The sequence below is a fragment of the Pelodiscus sinensis genome, chromosome 29 (genome assembly GCF_052426305.1).
Source record: "Pelodiscus sinensis isolate ZL-2025 chromosome 29, ASM5242630v1, whole genome shotgun sequence".
Taxonomy (NCBI): domain Eukaryota; kingdom Metazoa; phylum Chordata; order Testudines; family Trionychidae; genus Pelodiscus; species Pelodiscus sinensis.
Window position 1 is genome coordinate 3,015,939 of NC_143080.1, and position 21,198 is coordinate 3,037,136.

A 21,198-nucleotide genomic window follows, 5' to 3' on the forward strand; every position below is an offset into this window, starting at 1 on the left:
GGTGCTGCGTGGCCAGGCCGGGCCTGCGGCCGCCCGAATTCAGTAAGGAGCTAACGTGCATCATTCCCTAGGGTCCCGGCTCTGCCGCGTTCTCCTCTTCCGCTGCCCTCGTCCCTGCTGGGTCCCCTGCCCTCTCGGTTTGTCCAGCGAAGCTGCAGGCAGCAGGGCACCCCCCTCCGCCCCGGGAGCCGGAAGTCTGGACAGCGGGAGGGGAGTCGAACAAGGAGCGATGGGAATTCATAATACTCGTGCGCCTCTGGCAGTGCCCGCGGGGAGGTTCCCGCGCGTGAGTGAACCCTGCGCCTCGCCACCCTATCCCCCTGTGACGGAGGATCCGGGCCTCATCCCGTAGCACAGCTGGGGAAACTGAGGCACGGGGCCGGGAAATGAGGTGTCCCGGGCCCGGGGCTGTGCTGGGAATGGAAGCCAAGGCGGAGCTAGTTAAAGCCCCTGGGGGATTTGGATGCTCTGTTCCCCTTCATTGGAGCGCAACCCCCTTGGGCAGTTTGAAAAGCAGCTGAGGAGGGGAGAGGTGCCCCCGTGGCTGAGCGGCTCTTCCCTCCTCTGGCCTCTGCCCTGGGGGGTCGCGGGCGGGGCCAGGCGCTCGGACGCCATTGCGGTTACATACACCTCTGCCTGCCGCCGCCCTGCCCGCCTGCTCGGGGGTGCCGGCGGCGCGTGTCCAATGGGCGCATTTGCATCCCCCGGGGGCGCAGCCGCCGGTCTTCTGGGGGCAGGCGGGGGGCCCTTGGGACTCTGCTGATGCTTTGTGGGGGGGGTCCTGGGGGTACCGGGTGGGGCTTTGTCTTGGCTTGTGGCAGCTGGCACCGAGGCGGCTGATCAGATGTTCTGCTCTCTCGCCCGGCTGGCCGTGCCCGGGGGCTCGCCCGGGAGCGCTGTCGGCTGACAAAGGAGCCACTCCTGCAACCTGCCACCGCCTCCCCCTCCTCCTCGGTCTCCAGTTCCTTTCCCCGCCTCTCTCCTCCGTCTCCTGCCCCCCCGCCCGGGCGCTGCCCTCCGGTAACCCTCCCGGCTCCCACGTCCTGCATTTTTGTTGCTGTTGTGACAAGTGCCTGCCTGGGAGGAATGTGGGTGGGGCGCCGCGCCGGGGCTGGTTTCCCCTTGGAGCGGGGACGTGGGGGGTTACGGCCCCGCTGTGCACCTGGCCGAGGCCTCTGCAGTGTGCGGGCGAGGCGCTCTGGTGGCCGCAGCCGGATCAGCCCCTCCAGGCTCAAAGCGGAAGGCGCTGGGGGTATTCGGCTGTTGCTCACAGGCACTCCAGGACGCTCGCTGCGACAGGCTCCGCGATGTGAGGGGCAGATAAGGGCTGGGCCGCGGTGGTGTAAATGGCTTGGATCTGTCTGGCGTGGGAGTCCCCTGGGGGGCAGGAGGCGGCTGGCTCCGTGTGATCACCGTCTGCATCCCCTGCCTGATCGGGCGCTCTGCCCCCGAGCGACAGCCTCCAGGACCTGGCCGCTTGGCTGGAACACGCACGCAGCCCAGCCGGGCCAGACGCCGCGCAATAAAGCCAGAGGCTGGGGCACGATTTGCACCCAGCGCCGCTTCCTCGTGCCTGGAGCCGGGTTTGGCTGCCCGGGGCTTTGCCCGGCTGCCCGTGGTTGGTGCCGGCCGGAGGGTGCAGGATAAATGTTGCGAGATGCGCCAAGGCAGGTGTGGATGTGCACCACCATGAGACTCACACGCTGCCGTCCCCTCGGTGCCGCCCTTCCTTTCCCGGGGGCCGGCAGAGGGAGGGTGAGGTGGGCAGGACGCGGTCCAAGCGGGCCGCCGCCGTAACCCCTTTCTTCTTGCCCCCCGACAGCCGACGCTGGGCCGGAGAGATGGGACCTCTCCGAACGCCAACGCCCCGCCGGAGGAGCCCTTCCCCTGGGTGGGGCCGAAGACCGTGCTGCTGCAGAAGGGCTCGCAGGGGGGGTTCGGCTTCACCCTCCGGCATTTCATCGTCTACCCCCCGGAGTCGGCGGTCCATTCCAACGTCAAGGTAGCGCCGCCCCCCACCCCCTACCCCCCGGCGGGTCCCGGCCATTGGGAAAGGCCTGGTCACCTGGGAGCGGGGGAGACCTGGAGGGGGGCACTGGCCAGATCGTCCCCTGCCTGGAGACAACCCCCCTTTGCCCCAGGCCTGCCTCTCCCCACCTGGTTCTGCCCTCTCCCTGCCTTCTTGCCTCTTCTTCCCTCCCGTGTTGCACCCCCGCCCCGCCTCTTCCCCCAGCCAATGAGATCAGGGGGTTCCCTGGTGGGCTCTGGATCCCGTGTGAATGGCCCAAAGCGCTCGCTGCCTGCCCGCGGGCCCGGGGCGCACCCTGCCTCCCTGCGCCTCTGCCCCGGGCTGGGAATTCTGGGTATTTCCATAGGGGGCAGGAGCCCCCTCGGCCTCATGGTCTTTGCCCTCCCAGCCCTCCAAGACAAAATGCTTTGGGGGCCCTGACATTCTCCAAAGCCGCCGCTTCCCCCTTCGCTCCTTTTCTCCCATGGCCTGGGCCCCTCCCCGTCCTCCGTGGATGCCCGTCGGCTTCGCCCCTCTCTGGCACGGGGGCACTGGACGTCGGGGGCCAGCCAAGGGCAATGCGGTACCCCGCCCCGGGCGGCACATGCCTCGCTTCTCGCCCTCCCAGCGGCCGGGCGCTCTGTCTCTCCCTCGGGCTGCAGCCAGCTGGCCCTGGAGGGGAAAGAAACCTGGCCCCATGTCCCCGCACTGGGGGGAGAAGCCAGTGCGTGGTGCTTGCCATGAAAGCCGGGGGATTCCTTCCTACCCGCTGCGCTCAGCAGAGGCCCCCCTGAAGCCTGGCATTTGCCCAGCCGTTTTGTAGGGAGCAGCCCCACCACCTCCTCCAGCGCCAGTGTTTGACTCCCTTTGGACCCAGGAAACCTGCAGGCAGTCTCTCTCGCCGCCACTGACTCCCTGAGTGCCCATGGGCAAGTCATCTAATCCCAGCCCGCGTCCTCCCCTCTGTAGCACGGACCCGCCCTGGCCTGGAATTGCTGGGGGGTTGCTCCTCTCTGGGCTTGGGAAGATGGAGCTGCCGGCGCATTAGCCTGACAGCCGCGGCACCCCAGATGCGGGTGGGCCCCGTCCCTCACCTCCCCGGCCGGCTTGTGGGGAGGTGCCCGGGGGTTGGCTTGCTCTCACCACTGCCATCTGCAGACCAGGGCGCCAGGGACCCCTGGGGGATTGCAGGCGTGGGCTGCGTTTCCAAAGTGGGGTGCAGGGCAATAATGGGGGGGTTGCACCGCCCAGCTGGGGAACCTCAGTGCCACCCCCGATCAGCTTCCTAATTCAGGGGTTCACGGTGCCGTGCAACCCCAGGGGTGCACCCCAGAACCCTGTGCTCCTGTCCCCAGCAGGAGGAGTTTGGGAGGCGCTTGGACCGAGCTGTGTGGAAGGGTAGCGAATGGGGGAGCATCCCAGTCCCCGCCCCCAGCTACTGTCTGGAGTCCCCCCTTCCGGCTGAGGACTGCTCCAGCGCCTTCGCAACACAGTTAACCCCTTCCCCGCTGGACAGCAGGCCAGACGGGCGCAGCTGATGGACTCCCTTGAAACGTTGCCAGGCGCGCGGCTGGACCCCGGCAGGCTGCATACGGGGCAGCAAATGGCTCCGAAAGCAGCCGGCCGGGGTGGGCGACGTGCCCCCTCCGCCCTGCGCAGTTCGGGCAAAATGACCGCCGTGCGTGGGGGCGTGCCGTTCCACCGAGGCCCGGCCGGAGCGCGGCGGCGAGGGAACCGCGCGGAGGGAGAGCAGGGGCCCGACTGTTCGCGGCGGCCCAGCGCTCTTCGCTCCTGATGGAAGGGTCCCCCATTGGAGACCAGATGCCTCCGGGAGGACGGAGCTGGGGCCTGGCTGATGGCTGCAGAATTGGGAACACAGAAATTACGCAGGGGCAGAAAAGCCCGAAGTGGCCCCGCCTACGCCTGCTCTGGCGACCGGTACCTAATGTCTCCACGGACGCCGTCGCCCCCTTGCCTGCCCAGCGCTTCCCGTCGGGCCCCGTGAGCCGCCGGGGCCCTGCCGCACGAGGCTTGGTTGCAGCGTTGCGTGACCCGACTCCTTCGTGCTGTGCGGCTGCCTTTGTTTGCGGGTGGGTGCCTGTAAATCCCAGTCTAAACCCGCTGATCTGTTGGCTTTGCTGATGGCCAGCGGCGAATTCCATCCGTTGGCTCTGGGCTACTGTCGGCCGCTCGACCGGTTGCAAACTTACAGCATTGCGGATTTACTGCCTGTCGCTCGCAGGGCTCTGCTGTGGCAGGAGGAAGAGGACTGGGGGCTGGTGTCGGAGCTAACCGATCCTTCTTATCCATAAATCCTCCCCCACCCAGCTCAACAGGACCAGCCTTTTTTGTTTCCCCTGTGACCCCTTAACAATCGGAGCTGTAAATCCCCGGCGGCCACTCAATTCTTAGACGCGGAAGGTATGTTCTCCCGAAGGGCATTTGTGTAGAGATGAAGGACGACCTTTGGACCCAGGAAACCTGCGGGCAGTCTCTCTCGCCGCCACTGACTCCCTGAGGGCCCTTGGGCAAGTCATCTAAGCCCAGCCTGCATCCTCCCCTCTGTAGCACGGAGAAAGGAATGGGAGTTCCAATTTCCCATCTTGCCTGCGTAGCGTGTAAGCTCGGGCTGGAAGGGGCTCTCTCTTGGTGCATGTCTGGACCCCCTTTCACCCCCTCCCTGACCTGGGTGGGGGCTGCTCGCCTCTGGCAGAGTGACTACCACGAGAGAACATGCCTGGCTCGCACGTGCAGGTATTTGCAGCTCTGGCGTGCAAGCCAGGTGGCCGTGCGGGGCACGTGCCCGGTTGCACGTGGGGCATGCAGTGTGTTTTCACCCATCGTTCTGCAGCTGCCTGGAGTTCATTGTGTATTCGCTACGGGGCTTGTCGCCGGTCCGGGGCTCCCATTGCGCCTCGGTTTGGCTGCCGCCTTTCCCCTCGCTGGGGTTTGCTGCTGCTGTAGGAGATGGACCCACCATGAAATCCGCGCCAGTGGGTGGAGGTGGAACGGGCCGGCTCCTCCCTGTATTTGGAGCAGGCCCTCAGACCCGGAGACGGCCTTGCATGAGTGTCTGGCACCAGGGAGGGGGACGTGCACAGCTCGGGAACGGAGTCTTTGCAAAGGCGTTCCTTGCCCCCGGCCGCCTGGCTCGATTCAGGAGTCAAACGGCAGCGTCCTGCTGCCAGGCGGCCCTCGGTCGCCCCACCCAACGGCTGACAGTGGCGCCCAATGGTTAGCCCCTTTGGCAGCCCCGCCGGGTAGCGTGGGGTGGCTGCAGGGAGCCCGGTAGAACTGAGCTTCGCGGGGTGGCGACACCTGGCGCCGTCTGACGTCGAGACGTGGCCCCGAGCCTTGGCACCGGCTCCGTAACCTCTGCCGTGCGTGGAACAACGACACGGAGCCCAAGAGACCCCGGCGTGGAGGTTGAACTGGGTCCCAGTGTGGCCTGGGCCGTGGCATGTGGGCCCCAGAGACTTGGAGGCCACGCCACAGGGCCTGAGTCCTCCTCGCCCCGCCCCGCCCCCCCTGCCGAGCTGGCCACAAAAGGGCCACGAGGCCACCCGACAGCTTTAGGGGTCAGACGCCACGTCTGGCCAGGAACCGCTGTCCAGGCGGGACGCAGCTTCGCGCCCAGAGCCGGCCTCTCGGCTGCCACCAGCCAGGCCTCCGTGTCCAGGCTGCCGGGGTTGGAATCGCCCCGTCTCCTTCCCCTTCTCTTCTGGGCGGCACCCTCCGGGCAGAGGGGGCCCTGTCTCGGAGAGCCGTGTAGGCCGGGCTCCTCTGCCCCCTGCCAGCCTCCCGCCTCTCCGGAGGGCTCCTCCGGCTTTCCTGCCCCATTCTCGGCCTCACGAGGGGGGTTTCTCCTGCCGCACCCGGCGCTCGCCTCCTTGTCCAGCTGGGGGCCTGAGCCACGGGGTGGGTTGCCTAGGAACAGAGACAGACCCGTGCCCGAACCCCCCCTCGCACGCCCCTGCACGGCTCACGGGCAAGACAGAAATTCCCTGGAGCTCGGGACCTGGCCTACAAACATCCCTGACAAAACGGGGAGGAAGGAGGGACCAGCACCCCCCGGGGGGGAGGGGCGCCTGTGCCCACCCTCGGCTGGGCCGGTGGGAGGGGTCCCCTGCCTGCCGCGTCTGGGCGCTCCGTGCTGTGGGGGTCCTGCCGGCCGCCGCGGCTGGGCAGCGGCTCTGAGAGACCCCAGGGAGTTCCTGGGTTCCCTGCCGGGGTCTGTCTAATTCGAACTAGTTTTTAGGTCTAGATGCACTAGTTCGAATTAGTGCTGTAGTGTAGACGTACCCCCGGGCGGCCTGGGCAGCCGTCCAACCCGGGGCGGGGCGGTCTCTGGAAGCCCCAGATTCTCTGGCAGCCCGGCTGGTAAGTCACAAGCTACGCGCCCCCCCCCCGCTGCCCTCTCCAGGCTGCTCCCCCCCACCCCGAAACCTCCCTCCGGCCTCTTTCTGCCTCTGCCCTAGCCCCCGGCCTTCTGGGCAGCTTCCCGCCGGGGCGGGTGCAGGGCAGCGAGCGTTGGGCCAAGCGGGGAGCCGGGGGAATTTTGGACCCTGGGGGCCCCTGATCGGGACGCTCCAAGGCCCCGGCATTTGGACCCAAGGGCGACCTGGCCTGGGATCCGGCCGGGGGCGCCGACTCAGCCGGGAGCAAGAGCAGAGCGCCCCTGCCCCCGTGGCCGCCCACACCACCCCCCGGGCAGAGCCGCGAGGGCAGGGCTGGGGTCAGGCCGGGGCCTGATTGCTCCTCCCCCCAGGAAACACCTGCTTTCCCTTGGCGCGCCGGGAAGGGCCCCACAGCTGCAAGGGGGCCCCCAGGGAGAGTGACCCTCCCCCCAAGCCACAGGGGTGGTACTTAGCACCACGGGCGGGGCAGCCCCCCTCCAGCTCTCCCCCACCCAGTGCACAGTCCTGGCCCTGCCTGGGTGCCCCGTGCGCTGCCACGTGCGCGGGTAGAAGGGCGTCTCTGTGTGCAGGGGCCCACCAGGGGGCTGGGGCAGAGCCAGGGACTTACCCCAGCTCTGCTGAGTCTGCGGCTAGTGCTGTACCCACTAGACCATCCTTCCCCCCCGCCGCTGAGCCGTCTCCCCACCATGTTCCAGGGGCTGAGCCGGGGGCGCGGCGTGGGACCCGCCCACCATGTACCCTGGCATGGGCCCCAGCCCCCCGGGCAGCGGGTTAGCTTGGGGGATTCTGGCCCGGGACCCGTGCAAGCCGGTCCCCAGCTCCTGCCCCGAGCCGATCCATCGGCCAAGCAGCCTGGGGCGTCCCCCAGGGTCAGCGTCTGACTGGGACCCGCTGAGGTCAAGCCAGGATCAGAAATAGCACTGAGTCCCCCCCCCCGCCCAGTCTCCCAGCCCCTCCCCCGTCTGTCTCCAAGGAGGGGGCAGGAACTCCCCCCACAGCCCTCCCAGCTCCGCATCTTGTCGGCTCGCCGCTCGCTATAAATAGCGCAGCACCGGGACGACGGCCCCTCTGGCCACACCGGCACGTGGCCTCCCGTGTCACCCTGGGGGTAATGACAATGCTGATAGAGTCACTCGGGACCGGCCTCCGGAGAGCACCTCTGTCTGGGGCAACCGTTCCGCCCCCCAGCCCCCCTCTGCCAGCCCTACAGGGGGGGCCCCGACCGTCGGCTTCGCTCCGCGCCGGGCAGCCTGGTATCGGGCCTTTCCCCCGGGTCCCTGCCTCCAGGTCGCCCCCGCATGGGCTAGGGTGGCCCGGCCACCTCCTGGCCTCAGTTTCCCCTTCTTGATGCCCCCCTGTATTTCACAACAAGGTTCCCCTTCTGTGTTGAGTCTCCCTTCTGACTAAACCCACCTCCCCCTCTGAGGCAGGGCCCCCCTGAGCAGCCGGCCTGGAGCTAGCCCCCCCCTCCCCCCCCGTCTTGGGCCATCTGGGCAAGTCTCGACTCCTGGGGCAACGGCTCAGATGTTCGGGCTTCGTCATGGCTGCCAAGTTGGCCTGCTGCCGGGCGCCTCCAGGGCGGTGGGCAGAGAGGGCAGCCAGCGTGCCACCAGGCCAGGAGGGTGGGGTTCGCAGGATGGCCCGGGGGGTGTAGAGGCCCAGCTCCCATCCAGTTTAATGAGGCGTCCAAATCCCTTCGGCTGCTTTGCCGATTGTAGCGGGCTCTGCAGCGGCTCCCGGGACGGGCAGCAGGGAATGGGGAACCCCCCAGGGCTCGGGGGGAGGCCTGGCTCGGCCCGCAGCACCCCAGCCACACCCGGGTCGCCCCTCCCGTGCTGGCTTCTGTTGTGGGGGGAGAGGGTTTACCCGTGGGGGGCAGATGGGGCCACTTGAGGGGCAGAGGCTGCTCAAGGGATACCCTAGTCCTGGTGCCCCCGCCCCGAACATCCACGGCAGGCAGAGAGCTTGGGGGCAGCTGCTGGGCGGGAGACTCCCCCCTCCCCTCCCCCCTTCGTGTAACGGGGCCTGTCCCGCTCCCCACTCCCTTGGGCTCCTCAAAGCGGCTGCGGCTGCCTGGTGACATTGGTGTCTCTCTCTTCCCGGTGCAGGAGGAAGAGAATGGCAACCAAGCAGGTAAGTGTGCCCCTGCGTGTCCATATGTCCATGCGTGTGCTTGTGCCTGTGTGGGCGTGTGCCCATGTGTGTGCCCGTGCGTGTCCATATGTCCATGCGTGTGCTTGTGCCTGTGTGGGCGTGTGCCCATGTGTGTGCCCGTGCGTGTCCATATGTCCATGTGTGTGCCCGTGCAGGGGCGGATATAGGGCAGGGCGAACGGGGCGGCTGCCCTGGGCCCTGCTCTTCAAAAAGCCCCGTGCATGCGCCGTGGCAAAGGGGGGGCCCCGCGAAATTTTGCTGCCTGGGGCCCCGCAAAACGGTCATCTGCCCCTGTGCCCGTGTGTGCCTGTGTATGCCCCTGCGTGTCCATATGTCCGTGCGTGTGCTTGTGCCTGTGAGGGCGTGTGCCCATGTGTGTGCCCATGCGTGTGCCCGTTGTGTGCATGGGGGTGTCCATATGCTTGTGTGTGTGCCTGTCCATGTGCCCATTGTTACAGATCGGGCCGTGTCTGGGCACAGCTGAGGGTGTCCGCTCAGGGCGAATTGCTCAACTTCGGGGCTCCTTAAAGCCCCCAGACTGGAGACCTTCCCAACCAGGCCACAAACCAGTCTCACAGAGCGCTTCAGCTGCCTGCCTGAAGCCTCACGAGCAAAACCCCTCCGACACCCCAGCAATATCCGTGCCCCAGATGGCCCCGGGCCTCATACACAGGTGGGGGGTCCTAGCACCCAATCCCACCTACCCCGAACAAGTTCTGTCCGGTTCCAAGAAACCAGCCACAGATCCCAGGTCAATTTACCCTCTGGACCTTACCCACAAATCACGCTGGGCCAATCCTTTAGCATCTAACAACTAAAGGTTTAGTACTACCAGAAAGAAAAGCCTGAGAGTGAGGTTGCTAAAGGATCCTACGTTCCATGCACCGAATCTCCCCGTTCTCGATGCAGGCTCTAGCAGAGATGTTACAGCTGCTGGCTTAAAAGTCCTTGTTGCGCCTCCTGTCTCAGGATGGGTCCACAGGTCTTCCCGGCTTGTGATTCCCTGCGAGGCCGCATCTGGGGTCAGGAGCAGATCTGAGTACAGGCAGTCCCCGGGTTACGTATGAGATAGGGACTGTAGGTTTGTTCTTAAGTTGAATTTGTATGTAAGTCGGAACTGGTACATATTGTAGGGGAAACTCTAGCCAAACCTTTCTCCAGAGCTCAGTTTTATTCTCCCACAGCCAGGGAAGGGGAAAGCTGCAACCCCCCCAGCGGCTTGCGAATGCCCAGCCAGGGGGCAGCCGCACTGTGGTCTGGGGGGCGCGAGGGCGCAAGGCAGGGCCCGGAGCCAAGCTGCCCGAGGCGGGCGCAGTGGGAGCCCCTCGCCGGCTTTCACCATGTCTGGAGCCGGCTGCTAGGCCGCGGTTTCTTGGGCCTTGCCCCAGCCCAGAGCCCAACCACGGCCCTGGCGGTGCGAGACAGGCCCTCGGGCCCTGCCTGCTTCCCACCGCCCCCCGGGTGCTGTCTGAGCAGCGGGCCAGCAACCCCCTAGCCTCCAGCCATGGGCCCCTCCTCCCGCTCTGCTGAGGCGCCCCAGTCCTGGTCTGTGGCCCCCCCAAATATCCTAGCCCTGCCCCTCCCCCAGCTCTGCTGAGGCGCCCCAGTCCTGACCTGTGGCCCCCCCAAATATCCTAGCCCTGCCCCTCCCCCAGCTCTGCTGAGGCGCCCCAGTCCTGACCTGTGGCCCCCCCAAATATCCTAGCCCTGCCCCTCCCCCAGCTCTGCTGAGGCACCCCAGTCCTGACCTGTGGCCCCCCCAAATATCCTAGCCCTGCCCCTCCCCCAGCTCTGCTGAGGCACCCCAGTCCTGGTCTGTGGCCCCCGCATTTCACTCCCTGCCCCCCCCGCCAGACACCTCCTTGCACTAGCCTCTCAATCCCACCACCCAGCCCCCTCGGCTATTCCTATTCCTTCCCCCCCAGCTCTGCCCTCCAACCTGACCCACAGCCCCATCTGCGACTGCTCCTGGGACCCCCTCGCCTCACTCGTCCCTTGCTCCCTCCCTCCTAACGCCCAGCGCAGGGCCGATCCCCCCCCCCCCCGGGCCTGTAGTGTCACGGGGGTGCGGCCTAGTGGAAAGATCCCGGACAGCGCTGGCCGTAGAGCGGGGCCTGCCCAGGCGTGGGCCCAGCCGGGGGGAGCGGCCGCGCCTGGGAGGGCAGGTGGGCGCGGGGTGACTTTGGAAACGGCCCGTGCCCGGTTGCTGCCCCCCGAGGCTGGCGTTGAGTTAACCGGTTCTGACGCAGTCAGAACAGATCGTCCTGCGCCCGGCTTGACGGAGGACGGCCAGTCCTGCCCCCCGGCCCTGCGGGGAGGGGTCGGGCTGCAGACGAGGCGCGTTTGGGGGCGGGGAGGGCCGGCCGGCGAGGGAAACCTGCCGCCCTTGGCCCAGCGCGCCCGCAGGCCGGTTTGGAAAGCGAATCTCCCCCCGCCCCTCCTTACTCTGTCCGCAGCGCCCCAGAGCGGGTCGGGGGCTTGCTGGGTCCCCGGTAGGGAGAGCCTGAGCAGGACCCATTGGAAGGGGGCTGACCCCTTCCTTCCCTCCCGTGGGGAGGCCTCTGCTCCCCCTCTCCAAACCTCCCCCAGGCCAGATTGTTCGTGGGGGTCGGGGCTCTTGCCCAGCCGGGCTGGCTGTCATTTTCGTTGTGGTGTGGGGTGTCACGGGGTGTGTTGTGTGGCCCCGGCAGGGTGTGTGTGACATTGGTGTGTAGCCAGTGCATGTGCGTAGGAGTGTCATCCGTGTGCATGACTAGCGTGTGTGGGCGCATAGTTCTGCGTGTGTGTGTGTCCTGGGCACGTGTGTGTGTGTGTGTGTGTGTGTGTGTGTGAGAAATACCTAGTGTTTGTGTGTGCTCCTGCACATAGTTCTGTGTGGATCCGGTACACATGAATGTGTGTGTGTGAATAGTATCCAGTATGTGCGTGGGCTCATGCACATCGCTCTCTGTGTGTGTGTCCAGTACCCATTCGTGTGCATGTGTGTATTATCCTGTGTTTGTGCGGGCTCATGCCCATAGTTGTGTGTGTGTATCCAGTACACAATGAGTGTGTGTGTGTATGTACTACCCAGTGCTTGTGTGTGCACACACCAGTCTTGCCCGCCCCAGGGGACCCCCAGTGCAGGGCTCCAGCCTCATGCCCCTTCCCTTTCCTGGCACAGGACCCCAGCGGGGCCGCCTGGAGCCCATGGACACAATCTTTGTGAAGAACGTGAAGGAAGAGGGACCCGCGCACCAGGCCGGCCTGCGCACAGGTGAGCCCCCCAGCACCGCGCCCCCTTGGGGAGGGTTCTGGGGGAAGCCGCTGGCCCAGTGCCTGGCGGACGGGGGGCTCCCGAGTGAAATAGGCCTGGAAACTCTTCTCCTGAATCCAGGGGTTGAGCCGGGTGAGGACGGGGCTTTAGAGATTCCGTTTCTCGTCTTCCCTTTGGGAAGGGGCTGGGAGAGCCCCCGTCGGGGCGCTCCAAGGGCAGGACAAGCCGCTGGTTTGGCTGGGGTCTGTCGGGCTACAAAGAAGCAGGCAGGAAAAAAAACCAGTCTCTAGATTCAGTTCAGGCGCAAATTCAGTGCCCTCCGTCATCTGTCGCCTGGGGCCGTTCCTCCCGCAGGGGACATCGTGTGATCCAACCCCGTTGAAAACCGGGGCAGGAACCAGTGGAGGTGGGAGCAGAGAGGGGCCCCTCCTCTCCAAAAAGATCTCGTGGCACTGGGAAAGATTCAGAAAAGAGCAATGGAAATGAGGAAGAGTTTGGAAGGGATCCCATGGGAGGAGAGATGAATGAAACGGGGGCATTTCAGCTTGGAGAAAAGGCCACTAAGGGGGAGGGATAGGAGCGAGGTCTATAAAATCACAGCTGGGGAGAAGAAAGTGAATAAGGAAAGGTTATTTACTCCTTTTCCTAGCACAAGATCATGAAATGAATAGGCAGTAGGTTTAAGACAAACAAAGGGAAGCATTTCTTCACACAATGCACAGTCAACCTGTGGAACTCCTCGCCACAGGATGTTGGGAAGGCCAGGACTTTAACAGGGCTCAAAAAAGAGCTAGATAGGTTCATGGAGGTTAGGTCCGTCAGTGGCAACTAGCCAGGATGGGCAGGGATGATGTCCCTTGCTTGTGTTTGTCAGAAGCTGGGAATGGGTGACAAGGGAGGGATCGCGTGAGGATTCCCGGTTCTGTTCCCTCCCTCTGGGGCCCCTGGCATTGGCCACTGTGGGCAGAGAGGACACGGGGCTGGATGGGCCTTTGGTCTGACCCAGCACGGCTGGTCTGATGTGTGTTCTCAGCGAAGGGAGGGGGAGAGAAGTTTTGATTCCTCGTCCTCCCTCCTGCTCGCTGGCTCCCTGCAGCCGGTGGAGGGAAGGGGGGGGGGTCGGGCCTGGTGGTGGAGCCAGGGCCTGAGCTAGAATCGCTTCTTGCGTGGTAATTAGCCAGTGGGGGCGGGGAGCTGGTCAGGCACCCTGGGGGCACGGGCCATGGCCGGGCCGTTGCGACGCGTCGCCTGACGGGTCGGTAGTGCCCAGCTAGGTCCCCCCTTCCCCCGTGGGACAGGCCTGGCCTCCGCTCTCAGCCCAGGAACGTCCTTGTCCCGGGTGACGTCTGTCCGTCCGGAGGCCTGTCCTCCGGAGAGCAGCGCTCGCTCCGGGCGGTGGCCGGGGGCAGGGGGACGGGGCTTCCTCTCTCTCTCCACACGCCCAAAGCTCTCGGGAAGCCGGGTCTGCTGCTGCCGTCGGCTGGCGCCTGGGGGAGCAGCCGGAAGGTGTCGGCGGCCGCAGCCGTCACTGCCTGGCCGGAGCTCAGGGTGGGCTGGCGTGTGCCCGCCTCCGAGGCAAGACCGCCGGGCCCGGTGCCTGCTGGGCACCATTGCTGGAGACACAGGGGACCTCTCTTATCCCCACAGCCCCTCCTGCCCCGTGCCGACGCCCCCAGCTCCCCCCGACGTCCCACGCCGCCTGCGGGGGCCCTGTGGCCAGTAGGGGGCGCTGAGGGCGGTGCCGCGCTTTGCTGTGGTTCCCGCCGGCTGGCTGCTCTCTCATTCATGGGCCCGCGGGGGTTTTCCCTCTGCAGGGGACCGGCTCGTCAAGGTCAACGGGGAGAGCATCATCGGGAAAACCTACTCCCAGGTCATAGCGCTGATCCAGAACAGGTGAGAGCGCCCCTGCCTCTCTTCTCTGGGGGGGCCGGGGCGTGGCTGGGCGCAGGGGGCAGCTGCAGCCTGGGGGTGTGAGCAGCAGATGGAGGAGGGAGAAGCCCCCCCCCCACACACCCTGGAAAGGGAGCAAAGAAGTCAGCAGGCGCGTGGCTCCGGAACCGCGATTTTCGGGGTGGCCCGGCCGGGTGTGCGCTGCGCTCCGGACCCTGCTGGCGAGCGAGGCGCTCCAGAGCTCACCCTGACCTTGGGAGCCCCTAAATACGGCGCCTGGGGAGCGGGCCGCGGGCGAGCGGGCCGCAGACTAAATATAAGCAAGGCCCGGGGGGCTGGGGGCGTTGGGAAGCGTCCCCGGGGTGGATGCTGGGGCCTGGCTGGGAGACCGACATGGGATTTCCGGGGGGGGGGGGGGGGGGGGGGGAGAGTTGTTGCAGGTTCTTGTGCTTTGGGCTAGTTGAGAAAGAAATGAAGAGATGGGAGGGGGCAATAAGGGGGCAATTCCCGTGGGGCCTGGCGATTCGAAGGGGCCCCACATGGCGGCTCTGAGGGCTGGTGGGGGCGCTGGGGAGGCAGGGGTGCCGGGCTGCATGCTCCGGGCGGCTCTGAGGGCCGGGTGGGGGGCGCTGGGGAGGCAGGGGTGCCGGGCTGCATGCTCCGGGTGGCTCTGAGGGCTGGTGGGGGCGCTGGGGAGGCGGGGGTGCCGGGCTGCATGCTCCGGGTGGCTCTGAGGGCGGGTGGGGGCGCTGGGGAGGCGGGGGTGCCGGGCTGCATGCTCCGGGTGGCTCTGAGGGCGGGTGGGGGGCATGCTGCGGTCTGGGCGGTGCATAGGGCAGGCTTCCCCACCCCTTCCACCCGAGACCCCCCCCCTGCCCCTTCTGGGGACATGGAGCAGGTCCCCCAAGCCTTGCCCAGGGATCCACAGAGGCTGTTGGGTCCCCCGATCCCCATGGTACGAAGAGGGGACACTGCACCTGAGGCTAGAGCAGGGGATGGGGAACCAGGCCCTGGCTTCAGGTCTGGCTGTGTGGTCTAATGGTTAGAGCAGGGCCCCACAAGCTAGGAGTCCTGGGTTCGGGCCTGGCTCTGTGGTGAAGTGCAGGCCAATGGTTAGAGCGGGGACCCCAGAGCTCTGTGGTGGGGTCCCCGCAGCCAGTTGCTGCCCTGCGGGGCTCGGAGGCCGGGGGCTCCCGCGGTGTCCAGCTCCTGACTCTGCCTTCCCCTCTCTCTGCAGCGACGATGCCTTGGAACTGGCCATCATGCCCAAGGACGAGGACATCCTCCAGCTGGTGAGCCGTGTGGCCCCTCCTGCTCTACCACCCGCTGCCCGGGAGCAGCAGCGCCCTGCAGGGAGCCTTGCCCCTTCCTCAGTGGGGTGGGGGGAGCTGACCCAGGGCTCCCAGCTGGGCAGGGACCCGCCAGGGGCTTCCTTTGGGCAGCCGGGCTGGGTACTGGGAGCTGCCTGGGCCGCTGACCGTCCAGCGAGACGTGCGTGGGCCACTCGCCAGGGGACCTTAAACCGGTCACTCTCATCCTTGCCAGCTGTCAGAGAGGACCACTCCCAGCATGCACTGCGGCGCTGGGCGGCCCTGCGGCATGCTGGGACTTGTAGTCTCTGCAGGGACGCGCCTGCTTACGGAAAGCCAGGGGACGGGCCGTGCATGTCTAGCGTTTCGGGCTGCGCGCTGTCTGAGCCCGGCAGATCCTTCTCTGGCCGGCCCCGCAGGCTGCGTGTGCCCTCCGAGGGGCTGATGGCACGGGGGAGCCTGGCTGCATTGTCCCCTGCCGCGGCTGATCGCAGGGGGAGGGTAATCTGGGCCCAGCCAGCGTCAGGGCCCTGCGCCTGCAGGTCGGCAAGGGCTGTGAGCTGACCCTGAGCCAGACCTCTTACTCCTCAGCCCCCCCCTTCCTCGGCTGGGCTTCCGGGCTCTCGTGACCCGCAGCCCGACAGGATCTCCTTTACTAGTGGCCACGGGCATCAGCCCTTTGGATCTCAGGGCTGTCCTGAGTTCAAGGCCAGTGGCAGGTGGGCGGGTTTAGGACTGTCCTTACCCAGAGTACCCAGCCGCGTGGGGCACCTGAAAGTTGGGGTCACCGCTGGGTCTTCATGTCCACCCCCCTGCCGCTTCCCGCCCCCGTTCTGTGGCGCGGCTGGCTCGGGAGAGGACCCAGCTCGCTTCCAAGCGACAAAGCCCGGCCGGGCGATCGGCAGAACATCGACCCTGTGAAAGAGGCCGTGCAGCTATTTCATGGGCGTGTGCCAGCCCCAGGTCTGTCCCGCCAGCGTCTGGATTTCGACAGGGCCCGAGTTTAGAATTTTGCTGCTGAAGACGATAAAATCACAGCTCTCGAAAATCACGCCCCCCACTCCCGGCTGCCGTCGGGCCCCAGGGCACCAGTTTAACAGTCCTGCGGAGGCCCCCCCAGCCTACGACCTGATTTCTGCTGGCCCTTTCACCCAGATCCTGGTTTAACTCCATTCCTGTCTCCGGCCCGGCCACCTTCCCGGGCTAGAGCTGCAAACGGCCGCCATGTCGGGAGGGATGGAACGGGGGTGGGAGGGCCGGGATCCGGGGAGGGGACAGGGTGTGAGGCGGGAGATGGAGTAAGGTTGAGCTGGGGTGACTAGTGGGTGTCAGGGCGGGGTTTAGTGCTGTGATGTGGCGACGGTGGGGGGGGCAGCTGAGTTCAAGCTGCAGGAAAAGGCCTGTGTCGAGCCGTGCAGGGGGATGAGCCCCGGGGGCCCCGAGTCCCTGGGTGCCGATCCAGGAGGTTTCGGGGAGACCCCGCGAGTGCCGCCCGCAGGGGATCAGGTTGGGCTTCGGGGTCACTGGGCAGGACTCCGTGGCCGGCGGGTCGGACCAGACGCTCCCAGGAGCCTGCAGCTTCCTCGCCCGGCCGGGTGGGGGGGGATCGGGGCTGAGCCGGGGAGCTGCTCCGTCCCGTGGGGCGCGGCGGCGTGAAGCCGCCCCAGGCCGTCCAGGAGGGATTGGCGCAGGTCACAACACAGCCTGGGTGTTCCCAGGGCCTCCAGCTCAGATTCACCCTTTGGGGAGCAGCTGTGAAATCCAGGGGTTACAAACCCCCCTGCTTCAGGGCATCCGCCCCAGTGAGGGTCAGGAAGGAACGGCCTGGCCGGGCCAGGGAGGGGTTAGCGCCTCCTTGCCTGGCGTGGTGCTTAGGGCCAGGATCACCATAGGGCCATCGGCGCGCAGGGCACTGCACACACAGTCTGAGACAGGCCCTGCCCCAAAGAGCTGCAGTCGAAATAGAGGGGGGGGGTCAGGACTGAGCAGGGGTCTGCTTGGTCCTGGACCGGGAGTTGCGGCTCGGTCGGGCCGTGGCTGAGATCAGGCGGGGCGTGCCCTGCGGCGTGCCACCGGGCATGGATTTGGCCCAGCGCTCCTAGGCCCCGGCTGCGGGGGAGGGAGTGTTTGGCACCCACAGGCTGGGCAGCTTGGCGTGCCTACCGGAGGGTGCCAGGGCAGCCCCAGGACCAGCCCGGGGAGCCGGGGGCCGGCTTCGTTTCCCGGCTCAGCCTCCAAAGGGACCTTTGTGTGGGTTTCCCCGTCCCCATGCCGGGGCCGGGGGCGGGAGCATTCCTGCGGCGGCAGCTCAGGCAGCCAATGGCAGGCCTCGGCCAGGAGCTCCCTGCGGCGGGGGGGGGGGGAGGGGGGCGGCTCGCTTCCCTCCCGTCTCAGGACGTCCCAGTCGCAAACCCCCCAAATCGCTGGAAAAGGCGAAACGGCGACGGCCGCGGGGGCCGGGGAGCGAGCAGGCGGCCGGTGCAGGGAAGGGATGGTGTCCGCCCGGGCCCGTGTCCCATGGGATCCCCGGAGCCGGTGTGTATGACGTGGGCATTGGCTACAGCTCGTCTGTCCCATGCTGTGCCCCCCGAGAACAGGGCCCCTTTGTGCCGGGCGTTGCCCGAGCCTAGGCGAGCCAGCCCGGGCAGATGGAGTCTGGAGAGAGCCGGGGGGCTCCGGGGGCTGCCTGCCTTCCGGCGGGGAGGGAACAGGCCGGCAGTTCAAAGGGGCAGGGGGCGGCAGGGGGGATTCTCCAGTAGCTGGGAGAACGGGCGGGGGGGGAAGCCCAGGGCTGCGGCCGCCCCTTTAAGCGAGCGTGCCGGCGCAGCGCACCGCTCCTTTTTTGGATCAGAAAGCGCCGGTTTGTCATGACCCAGAAATGCAGCCTTCCCCGGAGCAGGATTCCAGGGCAGCAGGGGGCTGGGCACAGCTGGCTCCCTCCTTGGGCCTCCGGAGGACGGGGCAAGGAGGCAGGAAGGACCCTGGGATCGGGGGGGGGGGGGGGGGGCGTTTCCCTCCCCTCTCTCTGATTCCCGGGGTGTCGGAAGGGAAGCTCCTTTTGGAAGGCAGATTCCAGGGCTTGGACCAGCTGTGGCGCATGGGTCTCCCCGCGCCCTGTTGATGGGGGAGCCCTGGGCAGCAGGTCACTGCATGGAAACCCCTGCCCCCTCTGATCACGGCGCTCTCCCCCGGCTGGCTCCCAGCGCTGATGGCCCTTGGCCCCCCGAGCCCCACCGCAGTGCTGGCAGGGTCAGGGCCGCGATCTGGGCGGTGCGGGCAGGCTGCTGTCCTCCACCCCAGAGGCAGCTGCATTCCAGGGGAGCCCAGCCTGTCCTGCCAGCTGCGTGCAGTCGGGGCCTGCAGCGCGCCGGCGTCTGGGGGCAGGACCCTGCCTCCTTGCCTGGCCTCATCGCTTTGGCTTTTAACCCTTTCGCTCTGGGAACCAGCCTGGGGCGCGTATGAAATCCTGCCACAGACACCCCCCCACCCCGGGGCGGGGGTTACAAGCAGCCTCCGAGCACCCGGCCTTGCATGAACGAGCCCTGGCCGGGAACTAGGAGCCTGCTCGACTGCCCCTGCCAGCCCGTGTCCTGCCTCTGCTCTGCTTCCCTGCTCGCCAGCTCAGCCGGGACCCTCTGCTTAGCAGGGGCCTGCCCCGGTGTCGGACTCACCCACCCGCTTTGCTTTGTGGTCGGGGGAGGCTCTGCAGACCTGTCCTGTTGGACACAGCACAGAGCGTGGGTACGCCCGCCCAGAGCCCCCCGGGTACACCCGCCCAGAGCCCCCGGGTACACCCGCCCGCCAGCCCAGAGCCCCCCTAGGTACCCCCGCCCAGAGCCCCCGGGTACACCCGCCCGCCAGCCCAGAGCCCCCCTAGGTACACCCGCCCAGAGCCCCCCGGGTACACCCGCCCGCCAGCCCAGAGCCCCCCTAGGTACACCCGCCCAGAGCCCCCGGGTACGCCCGCCCAGAGCCCCCCAGGTACGCCCGCCCAGAGCCCCCGGGTACGCCCGCCCAGAGCCCCCCGGGTACACCCGCCCGCCAGCCCAGAGCCCCCCTAGGTACACCCGCCCGCCAGCCCAGAGCCCCCCTAGGTACACCCGCCCAGAGGCCCCGGGTACACCCGCCCGCCAGCCCAGAGCCCCCCTAGGTACACCCGCCCAGAGGCCCCGGGTACACCCGCCCGCCCAGAGCCCCCCGGGTACACCTGCCTGCCAGCCCAGAGCCCCCCTAGGTACACCCGCCCAGAGCCCCCGGGTACGCCCGCCCAGAGCCCCCCAGGTACACCCGCCCGCCCGCCCAGAGCCCCCGGGTACGCCCGCCCAGAGCCCCCCGGGTACACCCGCCCGCCAGCCCAGAGCCCCCGGGTACACCCGCCCAGAGCCCCCCGGGTACACCCGCCCAGAGCCCCCGGGTACACCCGCCCAGAGCCCCCCAGGTACACCCGCCCAGAGCCCCCGGGTACGCCCGCCCAGAGCCCCCCGGGTACACCCGCCCGCCAGCCCAGAGCCCCCGGGTACACCCGCCCGCCAGCCCAGAGCCCCCGGGTACACCCGCCCAGAGCCCCCCGGGTACACCCGCCCACCCGCCCAGAGCCCCCCTAGGTACACCTGCCCAGAGCCCCCGGGTACACCCGCCCGCCAGCCCAGAGCCCCCCTAGGTACACCCGCCCAGAGGCCCCGGGTACACCCGCCCGCCAGCCCAGAGCCCCCCTAGGTACACCCGCCCAGAGCCCCCGGGTACACCCGCCCGCCCAGAGCCCCCCAGGTACACCTGCCCGCCAGCCCAGAGCCCCCCTAGGTACACCCGCCCAGAGCCCCCGGGTACACCCGCCTGCCAGCCCAGAGCCCCCCTAGGTACACCCGCCCAGAGCTCCCGGGTACACCCGCCCGCCAGCCCAGAGCCCCCGGGTACACCCGCCCGCCAGCCCAGAGCCCCCCTAGGTACGCCCGCCCAGAGCCCCCCGGGTACACCTGCCCGCCAGCCCAGAGCCCCCCTAGGTACACCCGCCCAGAGGCCCCGGGTACACCCGCCCGCCAGCCCAGAGCCCCCCTAGGTACACCCTCCCAGAGCCCCCAGGTACACCCGCCCGCCAGCCCAGAGCCCCCCTAGGTACACCCGCCCAGAGGCCCCGGGTACACCTGCCCGCCAGCCCAGAGCCCCCCTAGGTACACCTGCCCGCCAGCCCAGAGCCCCCCTAGGTACACCCGCCCAGAGCCCCCCGGGTACACCCGCCCGCCAGCCCAGAGCCCCCCTAGGTACACCCGCCCAGAGCCCCCGGGTACACCCGCCCAGAGCCCCCCAGGTACACCTGCCCGCCAGCCCAGAGCCCCCCTAGGTACACCCGCCCAGAGGCCCCGGGTACACCCGCCCGCCAGCCCAGAGCCCCCCTAGGTACACCCGCCCAGAGCCCCCGGGTACACCCGCCCGCCAGCCCAGAGCCCCCCTAGGTACACCCGCCCAGAGCCCCCGGGTACACCCACCCGCCAGCCCAGAGCCCCCCTAGGTACACCCACCCGCCCGCCCAGAGCCCCCGGGTACACCCGCCCGCCAGCCCAGAGCCCCCGGGTACACCCGCCCACCAGCCCAGAGCTCTGCCCCACGTCCTCCTGGGACGCTGGGGGTGGACACGGGCCCTGAGCGCAGGGGTTGTCTCCTGCCCGCCCCACCAGTGCCTCCTCGCAGTGTGGGACCCAACGGGGTGCTGTGGGCCTGGGTTAGGAGGTAACCCCCCCCCCCACACAGACACTCCCCCGACAGAGACAGACAGACACACAGACACGCTGACATACACAGACCCCTCCCCTCCGCCGACAGAGACAGACAGGCAGACACACAGACACACTGACATACACAGACCCCTCCCCTCCACCGACAGAGACAGACAGGCAGACACACACACAGACACACTGACATACACAGACCCCTCCCCTCCTCCGACAGAGACAGACAGACTCACAGACATACACAGACCCCTCCCCTCCCCCGACAGAGACAGACAGGCAGACACACAGACACACTGACATACACAGACCCCTCCCCTCCACCGACAGAGACAGACAGGCAGACACACAGACAGACACACAGACCCCTTCCCTCCCCCGACAGAGACAGACACTACCCCGCCCTGGGCTGTGGATACCGGGCGGCGTGGGGCTGTTC

At 67.7% G+C, this 21,198-nt stretch overlaps 1 protein-coding gene across 5 annotated transcripts in view; it reads left to right on the plus strand.

Moving 5' to 3' along the window:
* ARHGAP23 (Rho GTPase activating protein 23) overlaps nt 1–21,198 on the plus strand; it is a 112,347-nt gene that overhangs the window by 59,476 nt on the left and 31,673 nt on the right. For 4 of the 5 annotated variants that reach the window (XM_089773932.1, XM_075911441.2, XM_075911440.2 and 1 more), the window contains exons 2-6: nt 1,823–2,002; nt 8,535–8,559; nt 11,744–11,836; nt 13,651–13,729; nt 14,964–15,018. In XM_089773932.1, coding sequence (XP_089630058.1) covers nt 1,823–2,002; nt 8,535–8,559; nt 11,744–11,836; nt 13,651–13,729; nt 14,964–15,018 — 432 coding nt within the window. Of the gene's footprint in view, nt 1–1,822; nt 2,003–8,534; nt 8,560–11,743; nt 11,837–13,650; nt 13,730–14,963; nt 15,019–17,405; nt 17,572–21,198 lie in introns of those variants that run through there. The other variant, XM_075911444.2, reaches the window with a different exon arrangement.